This window comes from Lithobates pipiens, unplaced genomic scaffold, assembly GCF_037356315.1.
Source record: "Lithobates pipiens isolate NorthernLeopardFrog02 unplaced genomic scaffold, aLitPip1_a1.2 Scaffold_28, whole genome shotgun sequence".
NCBI classification, from domain to species: Eukaryota; Metazoa; Chordata; class Amphibia; order Anura; family Ranidae; genus Lithobates; species Lithobates pipiens.
In genome coordinates, this window is record NW_027507789.1 from 63,894,186 (window position 1) to 63,921,365 (window position 27,180).

Genomic DNA, 27,180 nt, shown 5'->3' on the forward strand with positions numbered 1-27,180 from the left:
TCATTAATTCTTAACTGTCTAGTAGTTCGACCTACATACTGCATGGAGCAAGGGCATTCCAGCACATAGGTTACATGATCTGAATTACACGTGATTAGTGGTTTAATTTTATACTCCAGCTTAGTGACTTGGGATTGAAACTGAATAATCTTCCTTGATGAACCGAGTCCTCTGGTGGTCTTGCAGGCTTTGCATCTCGTGCAATAATGGAAGCCGGATCCATCAAGGAAGGTTACAAGTTTTTTTGGGGGGTCGGGGACATTGCGGGCTAGTTGATTTCTCAGACCCGGTGCCCTTCTGTAGATAAATTTGGGATTCTGTGGAATGATAGAGGCCAAATCTTTATCTTGTTGTAAGATAGGCCAATATTTTTTAAAAATGGTTTCTACTTGTCTATACTGCCTATTGAACCCTGTCACAAAGGCTGTGGCTCCTTGGTGTTCTGGTTTGGCTTTTGATACCAGTAAAGTTTGTCTGTCCATCTGTGACACCTGTGTTACAACTTTCTCTAGAGTTTTTTGTGAATAGCCTTTTTCTAAGAACCTACTGGTTAGAACCTTAGCTTGTGAATGGAAGTCAGACTCTTCCTCACAGTTCCGTTTTAATCGCATATATTGTCCTTTCGGAACAGCTCCTATCCACTGTGGATGATGGCAACTATGTGTGGGCACGTACCCATTTCTGTCTGTGACTTTAAAATAGGTTTTAGTTACAAACTTGTTATGCTTTTTCATAATAGTAAGGTCCAAGTAGTTCACTTCCACCTTACTAAGTTCGTCTGTGAACTTCAAGCAATATTGGTTAGCATTCATATTGCTCAAGAAGTCTTTGAAACTCTCTAACGTACCTTTCCAAAAAAGAATTACATCATCTATATATCTTTTATAGAAAATAAGAGATTTATGCATGTTTTTATAGATGGTTTCTGATTCCCATCTATTAAGAACAATATTGGCTACACTGGGAGCATAACGTGCTCCCATGGTCACTCCTGCTATTTGGTTGTAGTACTCATTATTGGGACAAAAAAAATGATTACTCATAGCAAGATCCAGGCCTCTGATCAAATAATTTATCTGAGCCTTCTTCAGTTTGGATTCTTTTGTTAGTGCCCACTTTATTGCTGTAAGTGCGTCCTTATGTTGGATGTTAGTATAGAGTGACTCAATGTCTACCGTAATCATGATGATATCTTCTGATGCCACCAAATCCTGTAAAAGTACTAGCAGATCTCTGCTGTCTTTTAAGTACGAGGGACTGTTTATCACGAGTGGTTTAAAAAAAACATCTAGATATTCTCCCAACCTTGCAAACAAGGACTCCATCCCGCTTATTATAGGTCTGCCTGGTGGTCTCTCGTTATTTTTGTGTATTTTTGGTCAAATGTACATAACTGGAATTTTAGGAGTGTGTGGTATAAGGTAATCAGCTTCCTTTTGATTTAAAATGTCTTTGTATAGGCCCTCTGTTACCCAATCTATAAGTAATGTTTTTATTTTTAACGTCGGATCACTATTTAATTTTTTATAAGTATTGGTGTCATTTAGTAATCGTCCCATCTCATGGTAATAGTAGTCTCGGGATAATATCACGAGACCTCGCCCCTTATCTGCCGCTCGTATCACTATCTGTTTGTTTTCCTCTATCATTTTTTTTTATTTTTAGCCTGTCTTTTGATTTCTAAATTCCTCACATCATGTTGTACCATATTTTTAAAAACTTCTATGTGATGATGCGTTCCTTTATTGGGATTGAACACAGAATTGTTTTTTAACCCACTATGTACGTATAATGACTCAGTAGTAGGAATACTGTTTTTTATATTGGGGTTAGCAAAATATTTTTTAATATTAAGTTTCCTCACATATTTCTCGATGTCAACAAATAATTCAAACTTGTCCACATCTTTATTAGGTGCCAATTTTAAACCCTGATTTAATACTTCTAATTCTTTCTCAGAAAGCTCGACACCTGCTAAGTTAAAAATACCCTCATTTAATCGTCTCTCTTTCTTTTTCTTTCTCCTGCCTCCTCTCTTTCCTCGTTTTCTATAGATTCTTGTGGGGGGTAGGGGGTAGGAGGGATACGATAAGGCCCTTTCCATCCTCTCCCTTCCCCCCCTGGTGATGGTTTTTATGAGGCCCTGGTCTCCCTCTAAAATTACCTCTAAAGGCACCTCTAGGAGGTCTCGGTGGAAAATGATTTCTTGGTGGTTCATAATAATTGTAATCAGGATATCTATTGTCCAAAGGGCCATACCTATTGTAAGTATGTATCGGACGGGGAGAGGAGTGGGAGTAGGAATTAGAAGGTGGATAGTAGTGGGTTTTAGGATTTCCCCCTTGTTTAATATTTGTTTTTTTGGGGGTGCTGGAAACTGGTTTGGCTTTGGTCAATGAGTCTCAAGTGGGTTCCCTTTCACCTGAAGTCTCATTGCCAGATGTGGCCAAAAGAGTTTCCTGCCATTTGTATACTTTATTTTGTTCAAAGTCTTTAATGTCCCTCTGATATTTTTTAATTTTTTTGTTTTTAATTTCACTATCATATTTAGCTAAATGACTTTGTAGAGTTTTAGCTCTTTCTGAATATTCATCAGTGGCACTGAATGGCACCATTCTTTCTTTAAGGTCTGCGATTTTGGCATCCAAAATCGCAGATTTGGCTTTCCTTTTCCTGACCATGAGTTGCATCAATTTTTGCTCACAGGCATTGAAAAATTGGTACCATTCATCCAACATTTGGAGATCCTCAGTCCCCTCGTTGGGACTGATATCCCACCTGAGTCTCCTTGGAGTCAAGCTCTTTTCCATATACATATCAAATGAAGCTACATCCCACCACAGCCTTATTTGCTTTTCCATGTCTGTTTGTAATTGTTTAAAGCCTTTTTCTAGATCTAAATTAAGACTGGGAGTCTGTTGAAAGACCTCCTCTAAATTAATGTGCCTTTCTTTCATAAAATTAAACACATCCATGTCTGCGTGAGTTTTATAAAGTGAACAAGAAATACTTGATAATAGAATAGATGTAAGGAAAGTAGCTGAAAAAACAGTGACTAGTAAACTCCGCGCCACTAAAAATAAAAAAATAAAAAAATTAACCAATACTCAGTGGATCAAATATACTAAATAAAACACTGATAGCTGCTCCCTAAAAAAACAAGAAAAACAACTTGTCGTGCTAAAAATATACTGATGGTAGGGGCGCTTAAGCAAATATAAGTATCAATCACAAAATGTGAGACTTTGATAATCATATAGCATCTAAAGTGATAAACACCATATCACCAAAATACAATGAACAAAAAATTACAACCAAAAGATATAATGAGAACAATAATAAATAAAGTCCCGATTGGGTAGTGACACCAAAAAAGAAAAAAACTTGTATAGATATAAATCCAAAGTCCAAAGCAGTGATTTTTTCAGTGAAAAACTCCTTCTGAATCCATAAATAAGAAAAAAACTGGAATCTTCTATAACGTAGTGACTCGTCCCTTCACCAAAAATGTATGGACATAGAAAAAACACCCCACTTGTGAAGATAAAGATGTCTTCTTACCAGATGCTGTTGACTACTTTATTTAAAAAGATAGTCAAATAGGCTTATGCAGGTTGATTCCCTGCTCACATTAACACATTGTTAGCCTTAAGTGGGACTGAGGCTGCGCATTAAATTAAGTGTCTCTCGATTGGTCTATGGATTGATCGAGACACCATAAAGAACGCTGACTTTGTGACTGGGTACGCTTCGTGATGACGTGTCAAACGAAACGTACGTCGAGGCGGTATCCAGTCACGTTCGTACACGCACAGTTCCGGTCGTCTTTGGTCATCGGCTGCTCCTTGGTGGAACGCACGCCCTACACCACGAGGAACTACGTATCCATTACGAAATGTTTGTTTTAAGCAAGCAGCCCCAGTGCTAGGTCGGGCACCGGCATATGTAAGCAGCCATTTGGCCTTATGTTTTTTAAAATTTACTTTTATTATTAAACGGTGTTACGCTATGGATTTTTGTTTGGCTTTTTTTGTATGACCTATCTGAGTCTATGAGGAGAAGCTTCTGTCCATACGAGGTCCACCTTATTCCATGTGAGCAGGGAATCAACCTGCATAAGCCTATTTGACTATCTTTTTAAATAAAGTAGTCAACAGCATCTGGTAAGAAGACATCTTTATCTTCACAAGTGGGGTGTTTTTTCTATGTCCATAAGTTTTTGGTGAAGGGACGTGTCACTACGTTATAGAAGATTCCAGTTTTTTTCTGATTTATGGATTCAGAAGGAGTTTTTCACTGAAAAAATCACTGCTTTGGACTTTGGATTTATATCTATACAAGTTTTTTTCTTTTTTGGTGTCACTACCCAATCGGGACTTTATTTATTATTGTTCTCATTATATATTTTGGTTGTAATTTTTTGTTCATTGTATATTGGTGATATGGTGTTTATCACTTTAGATGCTATATGATTATCAAAGTCTCACATTTTGTGATTGATACTTATATTTGCTTAAGCGCTCCTACCATCAGTATATTTTTAGTACGACAAGTTGTTTTTCTTGTTTTTTTAGGGAGCAGCTATCAGTGTTTTATTTAGTATATTTGATCCACTGAGTATTGGTTAATTTTTTTATTTTTTTATTTTTAGTGGCGCGGAGTTTACTAGTCGCTGTTTTTTCAGCTACTTTCCTTACATCTATTCTAGTATCAAGTATTTCTTGTTCACTTTATAAAACTCACGCAGACATGGATGTGTTTAATTTTATGAAAGAAAGGCACATTAATTTAGAGGAGGTCTTTCAACAGACTCCCAGTCTTAATTTAGATCTAGAAAAAGGCTTTAAACAATTACAAACAGACATGGAAAAGCAAATAAGGCTGTGGTGGGATGTAGCTTCATTTGATATGTATATGGAAAAGAGCTTGACTCCAAGGAGACTCAGGTGGGATATCAGTCCCAATGAGGGGACTGAGGATCTCCAAATGTTGGATGAATGGTACCAATTTTTCAATGCCTGTGAGCAAAAATTTATGCAACTCGTGGTCAGGAAAAGGAAAGCCAAATCTGCTATTTTGGATGCCAAAATCGCAGACCTTAAAGAAAGAATGGTGCCATTCAGTGCCACTGATGAATATTCAGAAAGAGCTAAAACTCTACAGAGTAATTTAGCTAAATATGATAGTGAAATTAAAAACAAAAAGATTAAAAAATATCAGAGGGACATTAAAGACTTTGAACAAAATAAAGTATACAAATGGCAGGAAACTCTTTTGGCCACATCTGGCAATGAGACTTCAGGTGAAAGGGAACCCACTTGAGACTCATTGACCAAAGCCAAACCAGTTTCCAGCACCCCCAAAAAAACAAATATTAAACAAGGGGGAAATCCTAAAACCCACTACTATCCACCTTCTAATTCCTACCCCCACTCCTCTCCCCGTCCGATACATACTTACAATAGGTATGGCCCTTTGGACAATAGATATCCTGATTACAATTATTATGAACCACCAAGAAATCATTTTCCACTGAGACCTCCTAGAGGTGCCTTTAGAGGTAATTTTAGAGGGAGACCAGGGCCTCATCAAAACCATCACCAGGGGGGGGAAGGGAGAGGATGGAAAGGGCCTTATCGTATCCCTCCTACCCCCTACCCCCCACAAGAATCTATAGAAAACGAGGAAAGAGAGGAGGCAGGAGAAAGAAAAAGAAAGAGAGACAAGTAAATGAGGGTATTTTTAACTTAGCAGGTGTCGAGCTTTCTGAGAAAGAATTAGAAGTATTAAATCAGGGTTTAAAATTTGCACCTAATAAAGATGTGGACAAGTTTGAATTATTTGTTGACATCGAGAAATATGTGAGGAAACTTAATATTAAAAAATATTTTGCTAACCCCAATATAAAAACCAGTATTCCTACTACTGAGTCATTATACGTACATAGTGGGTTAAAAAACAATTCTGTGGTCAATCCCAATAAAGGAACGCATCATCACATAGAAGTTTTTAAAAATATGGTACAACATGATGTGAGGAATTTAGAAATCAAAAGACAGGCTAAAAATAAAACTATATGGGAAGGTATAAAAATGATAGAGGAAAACAAACAGATAGTGATACGAGCGGCAGATAAGGGGGGAGGTCTCGTGATATCATCCCGAGACTACTATTACCATGAGATGGGACGATTACTAAATGACACCAATACTTATAAAAAATTAAATAGTGATCCGACGTTAAAAATAAAAACATTACTTATAGATTGGGTAACAGAGGGCCTATACAAAGACATTTTAAATCAAAAGGAAGCTGATTACCTTATACCACACGCTCCTAAAATTCCAGTTATGTACATTTTACCAAAAATACACAAAAATAACAAGAGACCACCAGGCCGACCTATAATAAGCGGGATGGAGTCCTTGTTTCCAAGGTTGGGAGAATATCTAGATGTTTTTTTTAAACCACTAGTGATAAACAGTCCCTTGTACTTAAAAGACAGCAGAGATCTGCTAGTACTTTTACAGGATTTGGTGGCATCAGAAGATATCATCATGATTACGGTAGACATTGAGTCACTCTATACTAACATCCAACATAAGGACGCACTTACAGCAATAAAGTGGGCACTAACAAAAGAATCCAAACTGAAGAAGGCTCAGATAAATTATTTGATCAGAGGCCTGGATCTGGCTATGAGTAATAATTTTTTTTGGGCCAATAATGAGTACTACAACCAAATAGCAGGAGTGGCCATGGGAGCACGTTATGCTCCCAGTGTAGCCAATATTGTTCTTAATAGATGGGAATCAGAAACCATCTATAAAAACATGCATAAATCTCTTATTTTCTATAAAAGATATATAGATGATGTAATTCTTTTTTGGAAAGGTACGTTAGAGAGTTTTAAAGACTTCTTGAGCAATATGAATGCTAACCAATATTGCTTGAAGTTCACAGCCGAACTTAGTAAGGTGGAAGTGAACTACTTGGACCTTACTATTATGAAAAAGCATAACAAGTTTGTTACTAAAACCTATTTTAAAGTCACAGACAGAAATGGGTACGTGCCCACACATAGTTGCCATCATCCACAGTGGATAGGAGCTGTTCCGAAAGGACAATATATGCGATTAAAACGGAACTGTGAGGAAGAGTCTGACTTCCATTCACAAGCTAAGGTTCTAACCAGTAGGTTCTTAGAAAAAGGCTATTCGCAAAAAACTCTAGAGAAAGTTGTAACACAGGTGTCACAGATGGACAGACAAACTTTACTGGTATCAAAAGCCAAACCAGAACACCAAGGAGCCACAGCCTTTGTGACAGGGTTCAATAGGCAGTATAGACAAGTAGAAACCATTTAAAAAAAATATTGGCCTATCTTACAACAAGATAAAGATTTGGCCTCTATCATTCCACAGAATCCCAAATTTATCTACAGAAGGGCACCGGGTCTGAGAAATCAACTAGCCCGCAATGTCCCCGACCCCCAAAAAAACTTGTAACCTTCCTTGATGGATCCGGCTTCCATTATTGCACGAGATGCAAAGCCTGCAAGACCACCAGAGGACCCGGTTCATCAAGGAAGATTATTCAGTTTCAATCCCAAGTCACTAAGCTGGAGTATAAAATTAAACCACTAATCACGTGTAATTCAGATCATGTAACCTATGTGCTGGAATGCCCTTGCTCCATGCAGTATGTAGGTCGAACTACTAGACAGTTAAGAATTAGAATTAATGAACATCTTACAAATATTAGGAAAGGTTTTCCCAATCATAGCGTGTCAAGACATTTCAAAGCACATCACGACAGCGATCCTTCACTCTGTAAATTTTATGGGATCGATAAGATCTCAAAACATTGGAGAGGAACCCACATGAAAAGGGAAATATCAAAGAATGAAACGAAGTGGATATATAATTTAAAAACTATGCAGCCTCTAGGAATGAACATAGAGCTCGATTTAAATTGTTTCTTGTCCAACGATTGAAAAGTTCCCCGTATTTCTTGATTTAGGCATTTTTCTGCCATTCCTCCATTTTTGAATTTATTTGGCGTTTTTTTCTGGCCTATGATGTGGGGTTTTGCTTTTTGTTGTTTTTCCTCACATCTGGAGCCAGAGATAATGCTGGACATTTTTCTGGTAATGGCATTAATATATTAAAAATTATATATATTTTTTTCTATATAAGAAAACTATAACTAACCAGTCAGGTGAAAAATCCCTCTTTCTTTCGTCTAATCAGTGGTAGGAAAATTCTCATACTACAGACTGACATCTAGAGGTTATTTTGCAAATTACAAGTAACTCATTCCCTCTTGTTTTTTCTAATGGATAAACCCATCGGATTATTATATGTGTATTTTTTTAATTTTTCCTTTTACTATTAAATTTCTGGTATGTACAATTCATCCCTTCCTTTTTGGGATAATTATGTTTTAATGTTTATTTGCCAGTTATGTTTTAATGAACCATGTATTGTTGTTAGCCTTAAGTGGGACTGAGGCTGCGCATTAAATTAAGTGTCTCTCGATTGGTCTATGGATTGATCGAGACACCATAAAGAACGCTGACTTTGTGACTGGGTACGCTTCCTGATGACGTGTCAAACGAAACGTACGTCGAGGCGGTATCCAGTCACGTTCGTACACGCACAGTTCCGGTCGTCTTTGGTCATCGGCTGCTCCTTGGTGGAACGCACGCCCTACACCACGAGGAACTACGTATCCATTACGAAACGTTTGTTTTAAGCAAGCAGCCCCAGTGCCAGGTCGGGCACCGGCATATGTAAGCAGCCATTTGGCCTTATGTTTTTTAAAATTTACTTTTATTATTAAACGGTGTTACGCTATGGATTTTTGTTTGGCTTTTTTTGTATGACCTATCTGAGTCTATGAGGAGAAGCTTCTGTCCATACGAGGTCCACCTTATTCCATGTGAGCAGGGAATCAACCTGCATAAGCCTATTTGACTATCTTTTTAAATAAAGTAGTCAACAGCATCTGGTAAGAAAACATCTTTATCTTCACAAGTGGGGTGTTTTTTCTATGTCCATAAGTTTTTGGTGAAAAGACGTGTGAATACGTTATAGAAGATTCCAGTTTTTTTGTGATTTATGGATTCAGAAGGAGTTTTTCACTGAAAAAATCACTGCTTTGGACTTTGGATTTATATCTATACAAGTTTTTTTCTTTTTTGGTGTCACTACCCAATCGGGACTTTATTTATTATTGTTCTCATTATATATTTTGGTTGTAATTTTTTGTTCATTGTATTTTGGTGATATGGTGTTTATCACTTTAGATGCTATATGATTATCAAAGTCTCACATTTTGTGATTGATACTTATATTTGCTTAAGCGCCCCTACCATCAGTATATTTTTAGCACGACAAGTTGTTTTTCTTGTTTTTTTAGGGAGCAGCTATCAGTGTTTTATTTAGTATATTTGATCCACTGAGTATTGGTTAATTTTTTAATTTTTTTATTTTTAGTGGCGCAGAGTTTACTAGTCGCTGTTTTTTCAGCTACTTTCCTTACAGTACACAATTGTATATTATTTTATATATATATATATATATATATATATATATATATATACACACACACACATCAGAAAACAAGCTCATCCTTGCCCTGACCTGAGCCTGGGGGAAGATTACAAGTGGGGGCCAGAAAGAATATAAAAAATAGCTCATCCTTGCCCTGATCGGAAGTCTCTGGATTTGTTGGGGGCCAAAGAGATCTTATATATATAAATATATATATATATATATATATATATATATATATATATATATATACACACACACAAATAACAGCTCATCTTCACCACACACAGCCGCAAAGGTAGGAGAATTCTTGCTGGGCAGTGTATTAGTGTATCGGACGAACACGCTTAGACCAAAACCTCTGACACTGCGCTCACATAATCATTTCCCTTTCTGGTCAATTTCTAAAATGGCGACTGTAAACAAGAGAAGGAAAGTTGACAGTGAGGGCCGCCGCTTCCAGGACAAGTGGAAAGTGGAATATTTCTTAACTGAAATAAGGAATCACTGTGTTTGTCTGATATGCCAAGAGACTGTGGCTGCTTATGAGGAATTTAATGTCAAGAGGCACTACCAGTCACGACATAGCACATACGACAAGCTAACAGGGCGCGACCACAGTGAAAAGTTGAAACAACTTGAAGCTGTTTTAATGTCGCAACAGCGATTTTTCACAAGAGCCTGTGAGTCAAATGAAAATGCCACAAAGGCAAGCTATGAGGTGGCAACGTTAATTGCTAAAAATTGCAAATCTTTTGCTGAGGGTGACTTCATCAAAAAATGCGTTATGAAAATGGTGGAGAATATCTGCCCCGAGAAGAAGCAAGAGTTTGCCAACATTTGCCTGGCTCGTAACACTGTAGCACGGAGAATTGAAGAGATTTAATCAGATATTAAGAGACAGTTGACATCCAAAGGAGCGGATTTTGACTTCTTTTCAATAACCTGTGATGAAAGCACGGACCTATCTGACACGGCTCAGTTGCTGATTTTTATAAGAGGGGTGGACGATGAAATGAATGTGACTGAAGAGCTACTTGACCTCCAGAGCCTTACGGACCAAACAAGAGGAAAAGATTTGTTTGTTTCTGTTAGTTCCGCCATAAATTACACGAAACTGCCTTGGAACAAAGTTACTGGGATTATTACTGATGGGGCACCTGCCATGGCAGGTGAGCGAAGTGGATTAGCAACCCTAATCTGTAACAAGGTGATTGAAGAAGGAGGCAAAGCTATTAAACTCCATTGTATCATTCATGAACAAGTTCTCTGTGCTTATCATCTCAAATATGACCATGTTATGAAACCAGTGGTGAAGACTATTAATTTTATTCGTTCTAAAGCCCTGTGCCACCGCCAGTTTAAACAGTTTCTACTGGACATCCAGGCTGAATACGAAGATGTTTTATATCACAGCGATGTAAGATGGCTAAGTCGGGGGTCTGCACTGCAGCGTTTCTACTCTCTCAAAAAGGAAATCAGAGAATTCTTGGAAACAAAGGGACAACCGATGTGAGAACTATCTGATCCGATGTGGCTGGCCGATTTGGGGTTTCTAGTTGACATAACCAAGCATCTGAATGTCCTGAACACGAGTCTTCAGGGGAAAGATGCAGTGGTGAACCAGCTTTATTCACACCTCAAAGCCTTTGGAACAAAGCTGCAACTTTACATAAGGCAGTTGTCACAAGCACAGCCCAATCTTATACATTTTTCAGCGTTGCAGGAAATAATGACAAGCTTTCCACAGGACAATATCAGTGCACAAATGAGCAGATATGCAGCAGACATCACATCTCTGGCTGGGCAGTTTAAAAGGCGCTTTCAGGATTTTGCAGCTATTGAAAAGGAGATCAGCCTTTTCTCCTCTCCATTCTCTGTTGACCCCGATGATGCTCCAGATCAGCTGCAGCTCGAGCTCATTGAGCTGCATTGTGACAGCAAGTTACGCAGTCGTCACCAACAGCTCTCTCTTGTGAAATTTTACCGCCAACTGGATAAAAGCCAGTTTCAAGAGATTCGAACATTGGCTAAGAAAATGCTGAGCTTGTTTGGCTCAACATATATATGTGAGAAGACATTCTCTGTTATGAACTTTAACAAGAACCGCGTGAGGACAAGACTAATGCTGCGTACACACGAGCGGACTGTATGGCGTACTTAGTCCGTCGAAACACATTTCAGCGGACAATCCGCTCGTGTGTGTGCTTCAGCTGACTTTTTCAGCGTGCAGTCTGGCGTACTAAGTATTTCGGTTTTTTCGAAATTCTGTCCGTCGTACTTTGGTTTCAGCGGACGGTACGGTCGTCAGTATGCTAGTTCGACGGACTAAGAATGGCGCATGCCCAGAAAGGATTTACACGGCGGAAGGGTGCTTTGCTGTGTCTTGGACTTCCTATTTCTAGTCCCGTCGTACGTGCTGTACACGTCATCGCGCAAGCTTTCGACGGACTGTTTGTGCATCCGTGTGTGGTCAAGTCCGTTCAGTCGAAAGTACCGTCGGATTGTATGACGACTAAGTACGCCATACAGTCCGCTCGTGTGTACGCGGCAATACAGTCCGCTCGTGTGTACGCGGCATAAGTGACTCTCACCTGCGGGACATTTTGCGCATCAAAACCACTGCCTTTGACCCAGACCTAGCCTATGTGCTGCAGTCCAGATCTCAGTTTCACCCTTCACATTAGTGCAGACAAGTTTTATTTTTCAATTCAGATTAATGTAAAATCTCAGTTAATATCAGTTATGACTATATTTCACAAGATGTACACTTGGTTTTATGTTCCTGTTCATATTTTTTTTAACTTAAAAGTTGACAGACAGTCTTTATTAATGTACTTTAGAATGTTGCTGACATTATTTTTTTCATCTGGCCTTCATATATGAAAGGCAGAGTGATTTAACACCTGTTTAGATTTGTCATCCATGTGACGAAATGAAAAGTATGCCGTTTGCAATAAACTTTGTTTAAAAATTTAATTTGCATTTCATTTTAACGGTTCAAAAAAAGTCAGGCAAAATGGTCGGCCCTCATGCATGTTCACTTCATGAAATCTGGCCCTCTTTGAAAAAAGTTTGGACACCCCTGCCATAGCCAAACATGCAGTGATTTTCTTTTACTTTCACTTTCAATAATAATGGTAAACAGGACAAATAGAGAGGGTGAATCTGCCTAATGCGGCATAGATAACATGGTCTGCATTCATTTTTCCATGGTAAATGTAACGAACCAGAAGTGACAAACAAAAGAAGTTAAATGTGAGCAATAGTACACTTTAACATTGCTGATAGTTTTTATGTTGTTTTGAATAGAAAGCTCTGGAGGACAAGCTGACAGAATTTCCCACTCCAGATAAGCTGAGCAATATGGTACAGTGGGAAACATTGCATGAGACTTTGGTGAGACGACCAGTGAATGTGGTAAGTAAAATAGACGGTAATGTTTTTATCACTGCTAGAGATAGTTCTGCAGAATGCCATGTCCATGTTCTGCAACTTAAAGCCAAACTCAGGGAGCAAAAAGGTTAATTTAGGTATACTCCTCAATAGCCACGAATGGTATAAAACCACTTTGTGTTCACCAAATACATTTTCAAACAAAGTTATTACCTTGTAAAAGTATCAGTGACATCATCAGTTGCTGTACATAGCCTGTTCAGAGAGCAGAGCTGAGGGAGGGATCCAACAGGCCCCACCCATAACCAGCTGCCTGCAGAAAACTTCAGGAGGGGGCGGAGACAAGACCAGTCACCCTGCACAAAAGTGAGAGTAACAGCGACCTGGTCTTTATTACAGGAAGCTCCAGCACAGAGGTAAAGCTTCAGTTGATTACTGCACAGATCTGGAGGAAATACACAAAGCACACCAAGATTCAAGTAAGACTACACACGATGAATGCATTTAGACAATATTTTCTTATCCCGGAGTTCAGCTTTAAAAGTCCCAAATTTCAGGTCACAAAACAACAAAGAACATTATAGCATAGCATTATTGTCAGTGAAAACACCTCTTTTGATCTCATTCCCAGTGTCCTAGTCTTTCATATAAGCTCACATAGGACAAGTATCAAACACCAGAAAACACTATCAATATTTTTCATGACACATGGTAGTGCAGTACACTGGTGCAAATGGGCGTTATAGATAAACAATGGCAATCCTCTTGTCATGCATTAATGTGCATTGAGCAACTTTTTCACAAGTATGAACGGGGCCTTAGTGTCTTTTTATGGATTCAACACTTCCATGAGCATCAGATGCCTGTGTCCTCTGCCACATGCCCTTATTCATTCCTCTGACAGGACCACAGAACTACAGAGATGTAGGGGTCAGGGTAAGGAACCATGACATGCAGTGGGAAAAAACAGGTACAGGACACTTCCAAAAGTATGAATTCTCAAAGACACTAAAGGAGACTGCCATGCTGGAATGAGTGGATGTAGGAGGCATGGGCCACCAGACAAGTAAGTATAATGCCTGACAGTGTCTTTTTAATTGTGGTTGACAATCTGTCCATTTCTGTATTTGGATTAAATGCAAAGTATTGGTAAAAGCCATGTAGAGACTGCTGCAGAGTTTTATTGGATGCAGAAAGTGTTCATATATCCTTTACGATTGACTAACTATGGAAGATATTTTTTAAAGTAAACCCGTGAGTAGGCAGATGCAATCTGTATTCCCCACTGTAGATGGCCCTTGACTGAAGCGTAATGCAGAAGGGGAAGGAAGTTGTGAGGAACTTGGTTCCTTTTGGTTTCTCTATGATTTCCTGTGGTCACAGGGAAACAGCTGTCCAATTGGACACTGGCACCCCATGTAACTTCAGTGACCATCTTGGGTCAGACAGAGTGTATTTAAGACTCCAGCTTCTGGGTTTGGTGCGCTTCATGTGTGTAGGGACAGGTTCGTCATCTGGCAGGGACAGTGCTTAGCGAAAGTAAAATTTCCAGAAGGAGTAGAGACAGTGCAGGGACTATGTCTACCTTGCTGTAGGAAGAATCTCCTTTGGGTGTGGACCCGCAAGGACGCATCTTTCGAGCCTTCAGACCGATGTTGAAGTTCTTAAGTGGCTCCAGACAGTCATATTGCTATTACCTAACTTGGACTCTGTGTGTTTACTGCCTGGCACACCATGCTGCACCCTGCTCACACTTGGCAGCAGTAAGCAGAATATGCCCTTCTTTGCAGCTGCTGAGGAAGGAGGAGCAGGGATCATAATGGTGCCATGAAAGCGGCCTTGGCCTTAGTGCCTAAGATTAATGGGTTAAACATCGGCGGAGAAACTGCAGAGTGCCGCTCTTCTGTTTCAAGTTTCCAGCCGGCTGATTTCGGCACTGGAAATGAACTCCTCAGAGAATGACACCCACTGAGCATTAATGGTGCTATTGGAAGATTCCTGGGTCAGCCTAGAACAGATTGTTGCTCATCTGGAAGGCCTTTTTGGGCAAAATATGACAGTTCCGGAAATGAGACATAGGTTCTTCGTCCAGAGACAGCAGAAGGACAAAAGCCTCACTCACTTTGACGTAGCCCTCCAAAATCTATGGAAGCGCATGGAGAAGAAGGATGTGTACAGCTGTGCCGACATAAGCTTCTCAGATAATTTACTGAGGGATCAGTTTGTGGTGGGAATGAGGGCCAGCCCCATTAGGAGAACCCTGCAAATGTGCAGCCTACCCCCACCTTCAACGACACTGTAATGGATGTGGTTAAGTGCTAGCAGGAAGATGCTGAAGCAACCGTGGTTGTGACAACGAGTCATGATCTGCTACACGTAAGAGAAGAGGTCTTGGCACTGTCTCCTATGTCACCCATGTAGACTGCCATCAGGGAACTAACCCAGAACATGGCATACGTGATGCAAGAAATGTCCACATTCAAGTAAGAGTTGGCCCACCTCTTCAAGGGCGAGAAGCTGATATGGAGGGACCCGGATGAGGACCGGAAATGCTGGCACTGTGGGTTCTTTGGGCACTAAGCCAGAAACTGTGTCCAGTCTGAAAACAAGAGCACCCAGAGGCCACCGTTAAACTAGAGGCTCCTGGGGCAGAGGAACGTCCCCCGGGAACGCAAATACAAGGTCCCAAAAGGTCAGAGGCTATGGTTGCCCCAAGTCCAGTCGTTAACAAAGTATTAAATGACTAGATGGTCTCGTGTGTGATTGACACTGGGTCCAAAGTCACTGTTATGGAGTAAGAGTTCTAAGCCTAGTGGTTCTGGACCAGTTGGACTCCTGATCACCTGGCTGTTCCTGAAGGTGGCCAATAACCTTCCTATTATGGTGGATGACCGGGTAGTTGAGCAGGTTGAGGACGTGGTGACCCGCAGTCCCATATGCTCAGCAATGCCTATCATCCTAGATATTAATGTCCTAAAGGACCTGGACATACTCCATGTGCTGGCCAAGACCAAACAATTAGGAAAGCCTGCACAGAGTTGTGGCCTGCGAGCTGTTTGGCTCAATGTGATCCAGGCCTTCAAGGCCTACTAGCAAGTAGCTAGATGGCAGACAGAACAGTGGCAGTTGTCTATACGCCTGGTCACCTGGTCCCTAACTGTTGGGATCCGCAAGAAGCTGCAAGAGACCACAGTGATGGCAGAGCCCTGTAAAGACCTTGGGGTGCCAGGGGATAGGTTGGCAGCTCGCACCTTATTCAAGGTCCACCGGGGTAAGGTGCTAGTCCAGCTCATCAACTTGGGAACCCCCCTTAGTTCCACTCCTGAATCGCAACACAATTGCAGACCTCTACGTGGTACCCAGTCACTGCATCTCCGAAGCCCAGCCAGGGGTGGAAGCTGTGTGTGCCCTGTTCCAAGCCGCCATGGCCTCCCTGGGCAATGAACAATACAAAGAGTTACTAACTTAACAGGCCATCACCTTCACGAATACCCTCTGCTAAGCAACATCTTCTCCATCAAGTACTAAAGAAGCACCTACTAATCTTCACAACTAGTCCTGAGGACTATGGCTACACTGAGGCAATTCTCCACCCATCTTGGAGTGTTACCACCATATTCCATTGGCCCTCTGCCTGGGGTGTCAAGGACATACTCTGTAACATGCTTCAGAGTGGGCAATCTGAGAGAGCCACAGCTTGTGGGCTTCCCCTGTCATTTTAGTACAAAAGAAAGACGGTAGCCTGTGGTTCTGTGTGGACTATCACAAGCTGAATACCTTTAAGCACTAGGATGCCTACCCCTTGCCCAGAGTGGAGGAGACACTCATGGTGCTGGGCCAAGCCTGGTACTTCTCTAAGCTCGACCTAGTGAGTGTCTAGTGGCAAGTCCCAGTAAGTCCCAGTGAGGGAACAGGACCAGGAGAAAACAGCCTTTATTACTCCCGTGTGACTGTGTGAATTCAATCGGATGCCCTTTGGGCTAAACAACACCCCCAGTACCTTCCAGCGGTTGATGGAGAGGTGTATGTGGGACTACAGTTTAATCTATTTTGACAATATCATTATTTTCTTCAAACTTTTAGAGGAGCACATTCAAGATCTGAACCAGGTGTTCACCTGCCTGGCCCAATACAGGTTAAAATTGAAGCCCAGCAAATGCTGCCTGATGCAACAGAGAATACAATATCTGAGGCACATGGTGGAGCCTGGGGGAGTCTCCCCAGACCCATCCAAGGTCCATACGGTACCGGAGTGGCTTCCCCCTAATACTATCACTGAGCTACACTCTTTTGTGGGACTGGTGGCCTATTATCGGTGGTTCATCTCAAAATTTGCACAGATCTGCACCTTTTACCCAGCTGTTAAGCGGTCAACCTATGCAGAAAAAAGAGGGATATTCCCCCTCTTCCTAGCCCCATTGTCAGGAACCGCAGTAGTGAGCCTTTGATGCTCTGAAACAAAACGAGAAATCTGCACCCCTCTTGGTCTATGCCAATTACTCGAAACCATACTGAGTATACATGAATGGGAGTTTACAGGGCCCGGGGGACGTCCTGGCCCAGGAGCAGGATGGATATGAAAGTTATTAGCTCTGGTGTGGGGTCTCACGGAAAAGTTTGCGGAGTACCACGGTACCAGGTCTTCACAGACAATAACTCCCTCACCTACTTATAAACGGCCAAACTGGGGGCACTAGATCAGAGGTAGCCTGCCTGGCTTGCTTCAACTGCAAGATGCATTACAACCCTGGGATGTTCAACGGACATGCAGATGCCCTCTCCCGCTTTCTGCTGCAATGCCCAAGTGAGGATGTGGACTTGAATTGGGAGGACCGTCTGGAGTCCTGAGGCAATTTTCTGTACTGGAAAGCACACATTCCCACTGAATAGTGGGATATTCTACAAATTGTCGTCCCCCATTCGCACATTCTTTAGGTCTGTCAAGTGCTACATGCCTCTAGTGGACATATCAGGGCAGATCATACAGAAGCCCTGGTCAAAAGATATTTATTTTGCCAATGACTAGCGAAGTGGGTAAAACAACAGGGTACTTGGGGAGCTCAGTCAAGTAATTGCCAGACCATTGTTCCTAATTTCTACTGACCGAATGGTACCAGCTGATTAGAGAAAAGCCAATGTAGCACCAATATTTAAAAAGGGCCCAAAAATACATCCCTGGGAATTACAGACCAGTTAGACTAACATCAATAGTATGTAAACTCTTGGAGGTTTGATAAGGAATTATATACAAGATTTTAGTAAAGAGAACGGTATCATTAGCAGTAATCCGCATGGATTCATGAAGAATCATTCTTGCCAAACCAATCTATTAACCTTCTATGAGGAGGTGAGTTGCCATCTAGATAAAGGAAGGCCGTGGATGTGGTGTATCTGATTTTGCAAAAGCATTTGACACAGTTCTCCATAAATGTTTACTGTACAAATAAGGTCCATAGGCATGGACCATAGGGTGAGTACATGGATTGAAAACTGGCTACAAGGGCGAGTTCAGAGGGTGGTGATAAATGAGGAGTACTCTGAATGATCAGGGGTGGGTAGTGGGGTCCCCCAGGGTTCTGTGCTGGGACCAATCCTATTTAATTTGTTCATAAATGACCTGGAGGATGGGGTAAACAATTCAATCTCTGTATTTGCGGACAATACTAAGCTAAGCAGGGCAATAACTTCTCCGCAGGATGTGGAAACCTTGCAAAAAGATCTGAACAAATTAATGGGGTGGGCAACTATATGGCAAATGAAGTTCAGTGTAGAAAAATTAAAAATAATGCATTTGGGTGGCAACAATATGAATGCAATATATACACTGGGGGGAGAACCTCTGGGAGAATCTAGGATGGAAAAGGACCTGGGGGTCCTAGGAGATGATAGGCTCAGCAATGGCATGCAATGCCAAGCTGCTGCTAACAAAGCAAACAGAATATTGGCATGCACTAAAAAGGGGATCAACTCCAGAGATAAAACGATAATTCTCCCTCTCTACAAGATTCTGGTCCGGCCGCACCTAGAGTATGCTGTCCAGTTTTGGGCACCGGTCCTCAGGAAGGATGTACCGGAAATGGAGCGAGTACAGAAGGGCAACAAAGCTAATAAAGGGTCTGGAAGATATTAGTTATGAGGAAAGGTTGTGAGCACCGAACGTTTTCTCTCTGGAGAAGAGAGGGGATATGATTTCAATATACAAATACCATACTGGTGACCCCACAATAGGGATAAAACTTTTTCGCAGAAGGGAGTTTAACAAGACTTGTGGCCACTCATTAAAATTAGAAAAAAATTGGTTTAACCTTAAACTTTGTAGAGGGTTCTTTACTGTAAGAGCAGCAAGGATGTGGAATTCCCTTCCACAGGCGGTGGTCTCAGCGGGGAGCATCGATAGTTTCAAGAAACTATTAGATAAGCACCTGAACGACCGCAACATACAGGGATATACAATGTATTACTGACATATAATCACACACATGGGTTGGACTTGATGGACTTGTGTCTTTTTCCAACCTCACCTACTATGTAACTGTATAACTCCAGTGAGTATAGTGGTATAAAAAATCTGAGTGAACTCAAAAAAGCAAAAATATAATGGATGTGAATAGCTGCAACCATTTAGTTGTGTACTCAAAATCACTGTGTAAACAAATGCAAATAGGAGGGGGACTGGTGATCTTATTCAATATAGTGTACCATTAACCTAAAACCAAAAAATAAAATAAAATGAAATAAAATAAAATACAGTGCAAAAAAAAGGTCAAAGTAAAACCCAATGGTTGGAATCAGTTTATATAGAGAGGGATCTCATAAAACTGTAGCTTGATAGAAGGAAAACAAAGCATCAATCCAACATCGATTGTAAAATTTATAGATTGGCCACTCACCTCCAACAATGACCAAAAGGTCAAACAAGGCTCACCATGGGGAATCCTACTGGTGGATCTGTGGAGACATTCAGGTCCTAAGCGAAGATGAAATGCTGCATGGAATTTTAGCGCCGACACATCCTGCGCTCACCACTAGGTAGTTCCATATGTAGAATGGGCTCCAAAACACAAATACTTGTGTAGATGGCACAGTATAAAATACACCTGTCCACAGAAGCAATCAATCAGATTCCAATCTCTCTACCATGGCCAAGACCAAAGAGCTGTCCAAGGATTTCAGGGACAAGATCTCTTCTTGTCACTTCTGGAAGCCTCCAGTGGGACTGGCCAGGCTGCATTTCGCTCCTGTCTGCATCTTTCAAGCCTTCAGACCGCAGTTAGACCTGGTAAGTCGCTCCAGACAGTTGTGCTTACGCACCGGGCATAGCTGTATAATGTTGGACCTTTCTAGAATATATTGCTATTAACTAACTTGGATCCTAGAACACACTCGGATTGACGGGTTATAGACGTCAAACCCCATTTGGCACAACCACTTTTACACAGACTTAGAGAAGGTTCCCAATGCCTGATTTGGGAAAGGGGGGGGGGGATTAAATTCCTCTTCCAAATTCTTGATGGGCCTGCCCAAAGCTGTACTCCCAAATACTGAGTGAATTCCCTATGCTTAAAGGTCATCATTACTAATATGTTCAACTACATTATGCATTGAGGTGCCAGAGTAGACACAATTTTAAACTAGAAGACTCCATATACACTGACCCTGAGAAGAAAGGAATAATTTCTAGAATTTATACTCATCTACTGTCGAACATACAAGCCCCTGATCTTTTACCTTGTAGGGAGGGATGGGAGAAAGATGTTGGCCCCATTGATGGCGAATAGTGGGAGCAGATTTTGGCAGTAGGACCATTGGCGTCTGTACACAGAGGCTGTCCCATCTATTTATATTGCACCGAGTGTACCGTGCACCTGTGCAGTTACACAGATGGGGCAGGTGAGATACCCGCTATTTGTCCGAAATGTCAAGCTTGACCTGGAAATCTTATTCATATGCTCTGGAGATGCCCCAAACTGAAGAGGTATTGGAGCACCATCATTACCAAAATCAATAGTTTATTCCAGGTTCAACTAGCAGCAGATCCACTTATGTGTCTTTTAGGGAATCTTAATGAAGAATTGTACCCCCCTCTAGTATACATTGCCCTCACAAGGCTCCTATATCTAGCTAGAAAGCTGATTGCCCAATTATGGCTCTCGGCAAGTGCACCGAAAATGACACGATGGATCCAACAGGTCAATACTATCCTTATCCGGGAAAAAAATACTTACCATCATAGGAAATCGCCCAAAAAAATTCTAAGTATATGGAAGAGCTGGTTAAATTCTCCAGAGGTGGCACCCCCACGGTTGACATTAGACAGATTACTGATGGGATAGTCGCTTTCATGAGTTAATTTCAGAGTCTTATGTGGAAAAATAGGTGACCCGCCAAGAGAGATTTGCTAGTGATTTAGATCATGAGTACTTCTATGCACATTATCATTGCACTAGAGTTTTTCTTATAATTTAATTTTATAATGTACCTTCTCTCTTAATTGTTTTGTTTGTATTTTGCACCTCCTTTTGTTATGGGTGCTGACAACTCAGGGTATTGCACAAGGCTTCTTCGGCATATGATAAATGAGATGGTTTTACATCTACCACCACTTATATACTGTTGTGACTATGGAGAATCCTGTTGTTCAAGGATTGTATATCTATGCAAATATACCATGTAGTGCCTTGTGTTCTCATTAATAAAAACGTTTTATTGATTAAAATAAAAACTTGGATCCTGTGTGTTTACTGCCCGCCAAACCATGCTGCACCCTGCTCACGTGCTTTGTCTGTTCAGGGGAAGGTAACAGACTCTTTTTAAAACCAATGCTTTTGCTTACTTCCCTTTACTTCCCCACCTCTCTCTGTTCACTACCAGGAGTGACGAAGGAGGTTCTGATTAGGTTCTGAATCCATCCCAGTTGGAGTTTACTCATGGCTGAGGACTTTACTTCTCCCTGCCCTATGTGATGGAGCTGGGCCAGTTATAAATGTGTATATATACAGTATTTCACAAAAGTGAGTACACGCCCTCAAATTTTTGTAAATATTTTATTATATATCTGAAAAAGAGAATTGTTGCTGTACATAAAGATGGCCTAGGCTGTAAGAAGATTGTCAAGACCCTGAAACTGAGCTGCAGCATGGTGGCCAAGACCATACAGCGGTTTAACAGGACAGGTTCCACTCAGAACAGGCCACGCCATGGTCGACCACAGAAGTTGAGTGCACATGCTCAGCTTCATATCCAGAGGTTGTCTTTGGGAAATAGACGTATGAGTGCTGCCAGCATTGCTGCAGAGGTTGAAGGGATGGGGGGTCAGCCTGTCAGTGCTCAGACCATATGCTGCACACTGCATCAAATTGGTCTGCATGGCTATCATCCCAGATGGAAGGCTCTTATAAAGATGATGCACAAGAAAGTCTGCAAACAGTTTGCTGAAGACAAGTAGACTAAGCACATGGATTACTGGAAACATGTCCTGTGGTCTGATGACACCAAGATAAACTTATTTGTTTCAGATGGTGGCAACCATGTGTGGTGGTAACCAGGCGAGGATTACGAAGACAAGTGTGTCTTGCCTACAGTTAAGTATGGTGGTGGGAGTGTCATGGTCTGGGGCTGCATGAGTGCTGCTGGCACTGGGGAGCTACAGTTATTTGAGGGAACCATGAATGCCAACATGTACTGTGACATACTGAAGCAGAGCATGATCCACTCCCTTCAGAGACTGGGCCGCAGGGCAGTATTTCAACATGATAACGACCCCAAACACACCTCCAAGACAACCACTGCCTTGCTAAAGAAGCTGAGGGTAAAGGTGATGGACTGGTCAAGCATGTCTCCAGACCTAAACACTATTGAGCATCTTCAAACGGAAGGTGGAGGAGCGCAACGTCTCTAACATCCACCAGCCCAATGATGTCATCATGGAGGAGTGGAAGAGGACTCCAGAGACAACCTGTGATGCTCTGGTGAACTCCATGCCCAAGAGAGTTAAGACAGTGCTGGAAAATAATGGTGGCCACACAAAATATCAACACGTGGGGCCCAATTTGGACATTTTCACTTAGGGGTGTATTCACTTTTGTTTTTTTAGACATTAATGGCTGTGTGTTGAGTTATTTTGAGGGGACAGCAAATGTTCACTGTTATACAAGCTGTACACTCACTACTTTACATTGTAGTAAAGTGTAATTTCTTCAATGTTGTCACATGAAAAGATATAATAAAACATTTACAAAAATGTGAGGGGTATACTCACTTTTGTGAGCTAGTGTGTGTGTGTGTATATATATATATATATATATATATATATATATATACACACACAGTATGTAATTCATTAACTCACTCACTCACTATTGCCTTACAGCCAAAAGATATACTGTATGTTCTGACAAAGCTAGAATTGGTATTGCACTGAGAGATATTTTGATAGTTCACGTGTAAATATTGTACAAAATTGTCTTCTCTTCTTTTTCCAGGATGCACAGCCTTCATATATTCTACCCATTGGGGAGGACACTACAACCTCCAAAACATCTTTGGTTGGAAGGATTATGTTACAGGTGCCAACCAGTTCAGCATCCATATTTCAGGTTGAAGCTCCTCAAATTGGTGAGGTCCCTAAAAATGAAGAACCTGTACACAATACTGTCCAAACTAAATTAAATATGGCACAAGAACCCACTGGAAAGTCCTCCCTCTCTGCTTCTGAAACTCTCAAAGAACTTATTCAAGTGAATGGTGAGGAATGCACACCCATATCATATCAAGCAAATATCACAAGCCAGAAACCTGAAGATAAATCCCATGCTCACCCTGAGGGTCCTGCTTCTGAGCAAGCTTTGGCTACCCTTCCTTTTGTTAACCAGGAGCATGCACACCCTCCAGGCTCTCCTGGAGATGATTTTTCTTTCCCCAATACAATTAATATTGATGAAACAACTCGAATTCCTGGTTTACACACAACAGCGCGCTTAAGGGTCCTAGATGATAGCAATCATTCTTCACCAACTCCTTGTACTCCAAATAAAGCAACACCCCCACATACACCATCATCCTCCCAAGGCAGCACTCCATCACATCGCTATGCAGATACAGTGGAAGCACTTCGCAAAATTGGTGCATTGTCTGAGGAACATGCATTGCTTCAAGCAAGGGTGGAGACACTGGAGAGAGTCAAAGCAGACAGAGCAGAACTCAGCATGCTGCAAAGATCTACAGGTACGTGCTTCTTCTGGGTATGGGGGAGCATATGGCACTCCCCTGTTCTCTTTACAATCCAGCCTCAGTAAACCGTTGCTAAGCCCAAATGTTGGCAGAAGGTGGTATGGACAGTGCATAGTCTTGGGCAAGTTTGGACTTGCATGGCTATTTTAGGTGGCCTGGTACAGGATCAGGGAGATAGGGAAGTGCAGGCAAGTTTATGTTTAATAGGAGCAAGTTGCATTCATATTTATTTAATATAAAACAATATCTATAATCTATTCTATAGTCTGATCATTTGTATCCATCAATTTACCCACTTTTCAGCTGAACATCTCAGAAACCTGTCTGACTTGCAGGAGAAGTTGAACTCCCTTTATAGAGACATGCAAGAATTGAAGAGTAATGGGGAAAAGGTGAGGCTGCTCTGTGTTAATGTAACTCAATTGAAATCTTGTACACAATTTGGAAGTGGCATTTGGCCTGGTCATTTTAATATTTTTTTTGTTTTTATGTTCATTTATATAGCCTTATGCCCGCCATGCCACAACCCCCTTCCTCTTAATTTGTGGGTGCTGCTAGCAATGCTCAGATAAATAGGCTGCCTGCACTGAGGGGTGTGAAGTGACATCATCCACTGCACTGTGTGCAAATGGAGCATGGGACAGGCAAACATTACCTCTGCCAGGTTAGCCCCCCCCCCCCCCCCCCCCATAACAACATTTTTGAAAAAATCTTATTCAGTTTTTTAGATCAGGTTAGATCATCCATTGTTTGCATTAGATCTCACATAGAAAAAGCAATATTAACAGTTATTTGCTGGGGGGGGGGCTAACCCGTCATCAGCCCCCCCCCCCTTATCAAAAAAATGACCAAACAGTTCGCTATTTTGGAAGCTATTTGTTAGATCCAGTAAGATCAAATGGTTTTAACGTTAGATCTGACATAATTGGAGACTTATTAAGTGATTAATAAGGGGAGCTGGCCCCCCCTTATCAAATTTTCTGGCCAAAAATCATTCAGGATAATAGATATTCATTAGATCCGATAAGATCAAGTGGTTTTAATGTTAGATCTCACATGATTTCAGAGATATTCCACATAAAAATAGAGATATTAGGTGGTACATAAGGACGGGTTGCCCCCCACATGCAATTTTCAGGCCAAAAATCATCTAGACTGATAGGTATTCGTTAGATCCGGTAAGATCAAGTGGTTTTTAACGTTAGATCTCACTTAATTTCAGAGATATTCTGCATAAAAATAGATATTTTGTGGTGGTACATAAGGATGAAATCAGATCTCACATAATTAGAGACTTATTGGATTAGAGAAAATGTGGATATCTCCTTTCTCCCAAGGTAGACATCAACAAGAAAAAGGGGGTGAGTATCGGGACTATTACGGGGCACATGAAGTATTTTTTATACATAAGAATTAGATATCGGAACAATAAGTCATAAAAAAACAATTTATTTAAAGAAAACAGATAAAAATGAGACATATAAAAATATATATACGAAATCTCAAAATACAGTTGGTAGAGACTCATGAGGTGATTATTCAACTAGTTTTGCTTAATTGCTTTGTCAGGATAACACCTAAGTCTGCAGATATACAAGTAGATATAGACATATCATTAATATCAATAAATACAAAACTCACAAATGTTAATAAGTTTAGACAAATCTGCACAGTTTGTTGAGACATGAGAGAAAATGTCATCATTACAATGTTAGACGTAGAGGCATATTCCTACCTCTCCTTTCAGGCCCGTCTCTGCTCCCGGTCAAACCCAGAGGTGCAAAGGGAAAGAGTTGTCCTCCTCGTACTCCAACCTTTTACAGCTTACCTAAAACACACAAAGATCTTAAGAAACCTCCGGGCCGCCCCATTATTTCGGGGATAGGCTCGCTAACTGACAATGCCAGTAAATTTGTTGACAGCTTCTTACTGTCTCACGTCTCCAGCCTTCCGTCATACATCCGCGATACTACTGACCTTTTAAGACATATAGAGGGCATTCTGGTTCCTCCCGACTCCCTCCTCGTGGCCTTGGATGTGGAAGCTCTCTACCCAAGTATTCCCCACGAGGGGGGAGTCGAGACGGCCAGAATGTTCCTAATGGAACAAGAGGAGTCCTCTTGGCCCCTTAATAATTTTATTCTGCAATTACTTGAATTTATCCTTACCCGCAACTTTTTCTTATTTGAAGAACAATATTATTTGCAGAGACAGGGTGTGGCCATGGGCACATCGTGTGCCCCCTCCTATGCGAATTTGTACTTAGGCGCTTGGGAAAGACAAGTTTTCTCATCTGAACTATTTCAGGTCCATCTGGAGTTTATTTTATGTTGGTTTAGATTTATTGACGATTTATTTATTATTTGGACAGGCTCTAACAACCAACTCCTTGAATTTGTCAAATTGATTAATCGAAACGACCTAAATTTACGATTTACGGTATCTACAGATCCCTCCAGGATTTCCTTCCTGGATATTTACATTTCAAAAAGCCCAGATGGTCTCTTGGAGACAAGCCTCTATAGAAAACAGACAGCTGGCAACACTTTGCTGCATGCGTCGAGTGCCCACCCAACACCTTTGTTGCGTAGCATCCCATTCGCACAATATTTGCAACTCCGGCGAAATTGTACACGCGAGGAAGACTATTATATACAAGCAGCAGCCCTCAGAGAACGCCTGTTATTGAGGGGCTACTCTCCTACCAACTTACGCAAAGCCTTCAATAGGGCCAGAAGCTATAACAGAACATCTTTACTTTACCCCAAAAAGAAAAATATTAGAACGGAGACAGTTAAGGTTATCACACAATTTTCGGCCCATCAGGATACACTCAGAACCATACTCTCCAAACACTGGCACCTACTTACAGAAAACCACATACTTACTCAATACGTAAAAGATACTCCTGAAATAGTCTTCCGTAAGGCTAGATCACTGAGGGATCGACTAACCAGTAGCCATTATCAGACTAAACCGACTCAGCAATCTCGTCAAA

The 27,180-nt window shown here is 41.1% G+C and overlaps 1 protein-coding gene across 3 annotated transcripts in view; it reads left to right on the forward strand.

Annotated features, from left to right (window-relative positions):
- Positions 1-27,180, forward strand: part of QRICH2 (glutamine rich 2) — a 145,438-nt gene that overhangs the window by 61,909 nt on the left and 56,349 nt on the right. For all 3 annotated transcript variants that reach the window (XM_077459318.1, XM_077459316.1, XM_077459317.1), the window contains exons 4-6: positions 12,870-12,977; positions 23,435-24,176; positions 24,486-24,574. In XM_077459318.1, the coding sequence (XP_077315444.1) occupies positions 12,870-12,977; positions 23,435-24,176; positions 24,486-24,574 (939 nt within the window). The remainder of the gene's footprint in view (positions 1-12,869; positions 12,978-23,434; positions 24,177-24,485; positions 24,575-27,180) is intronic.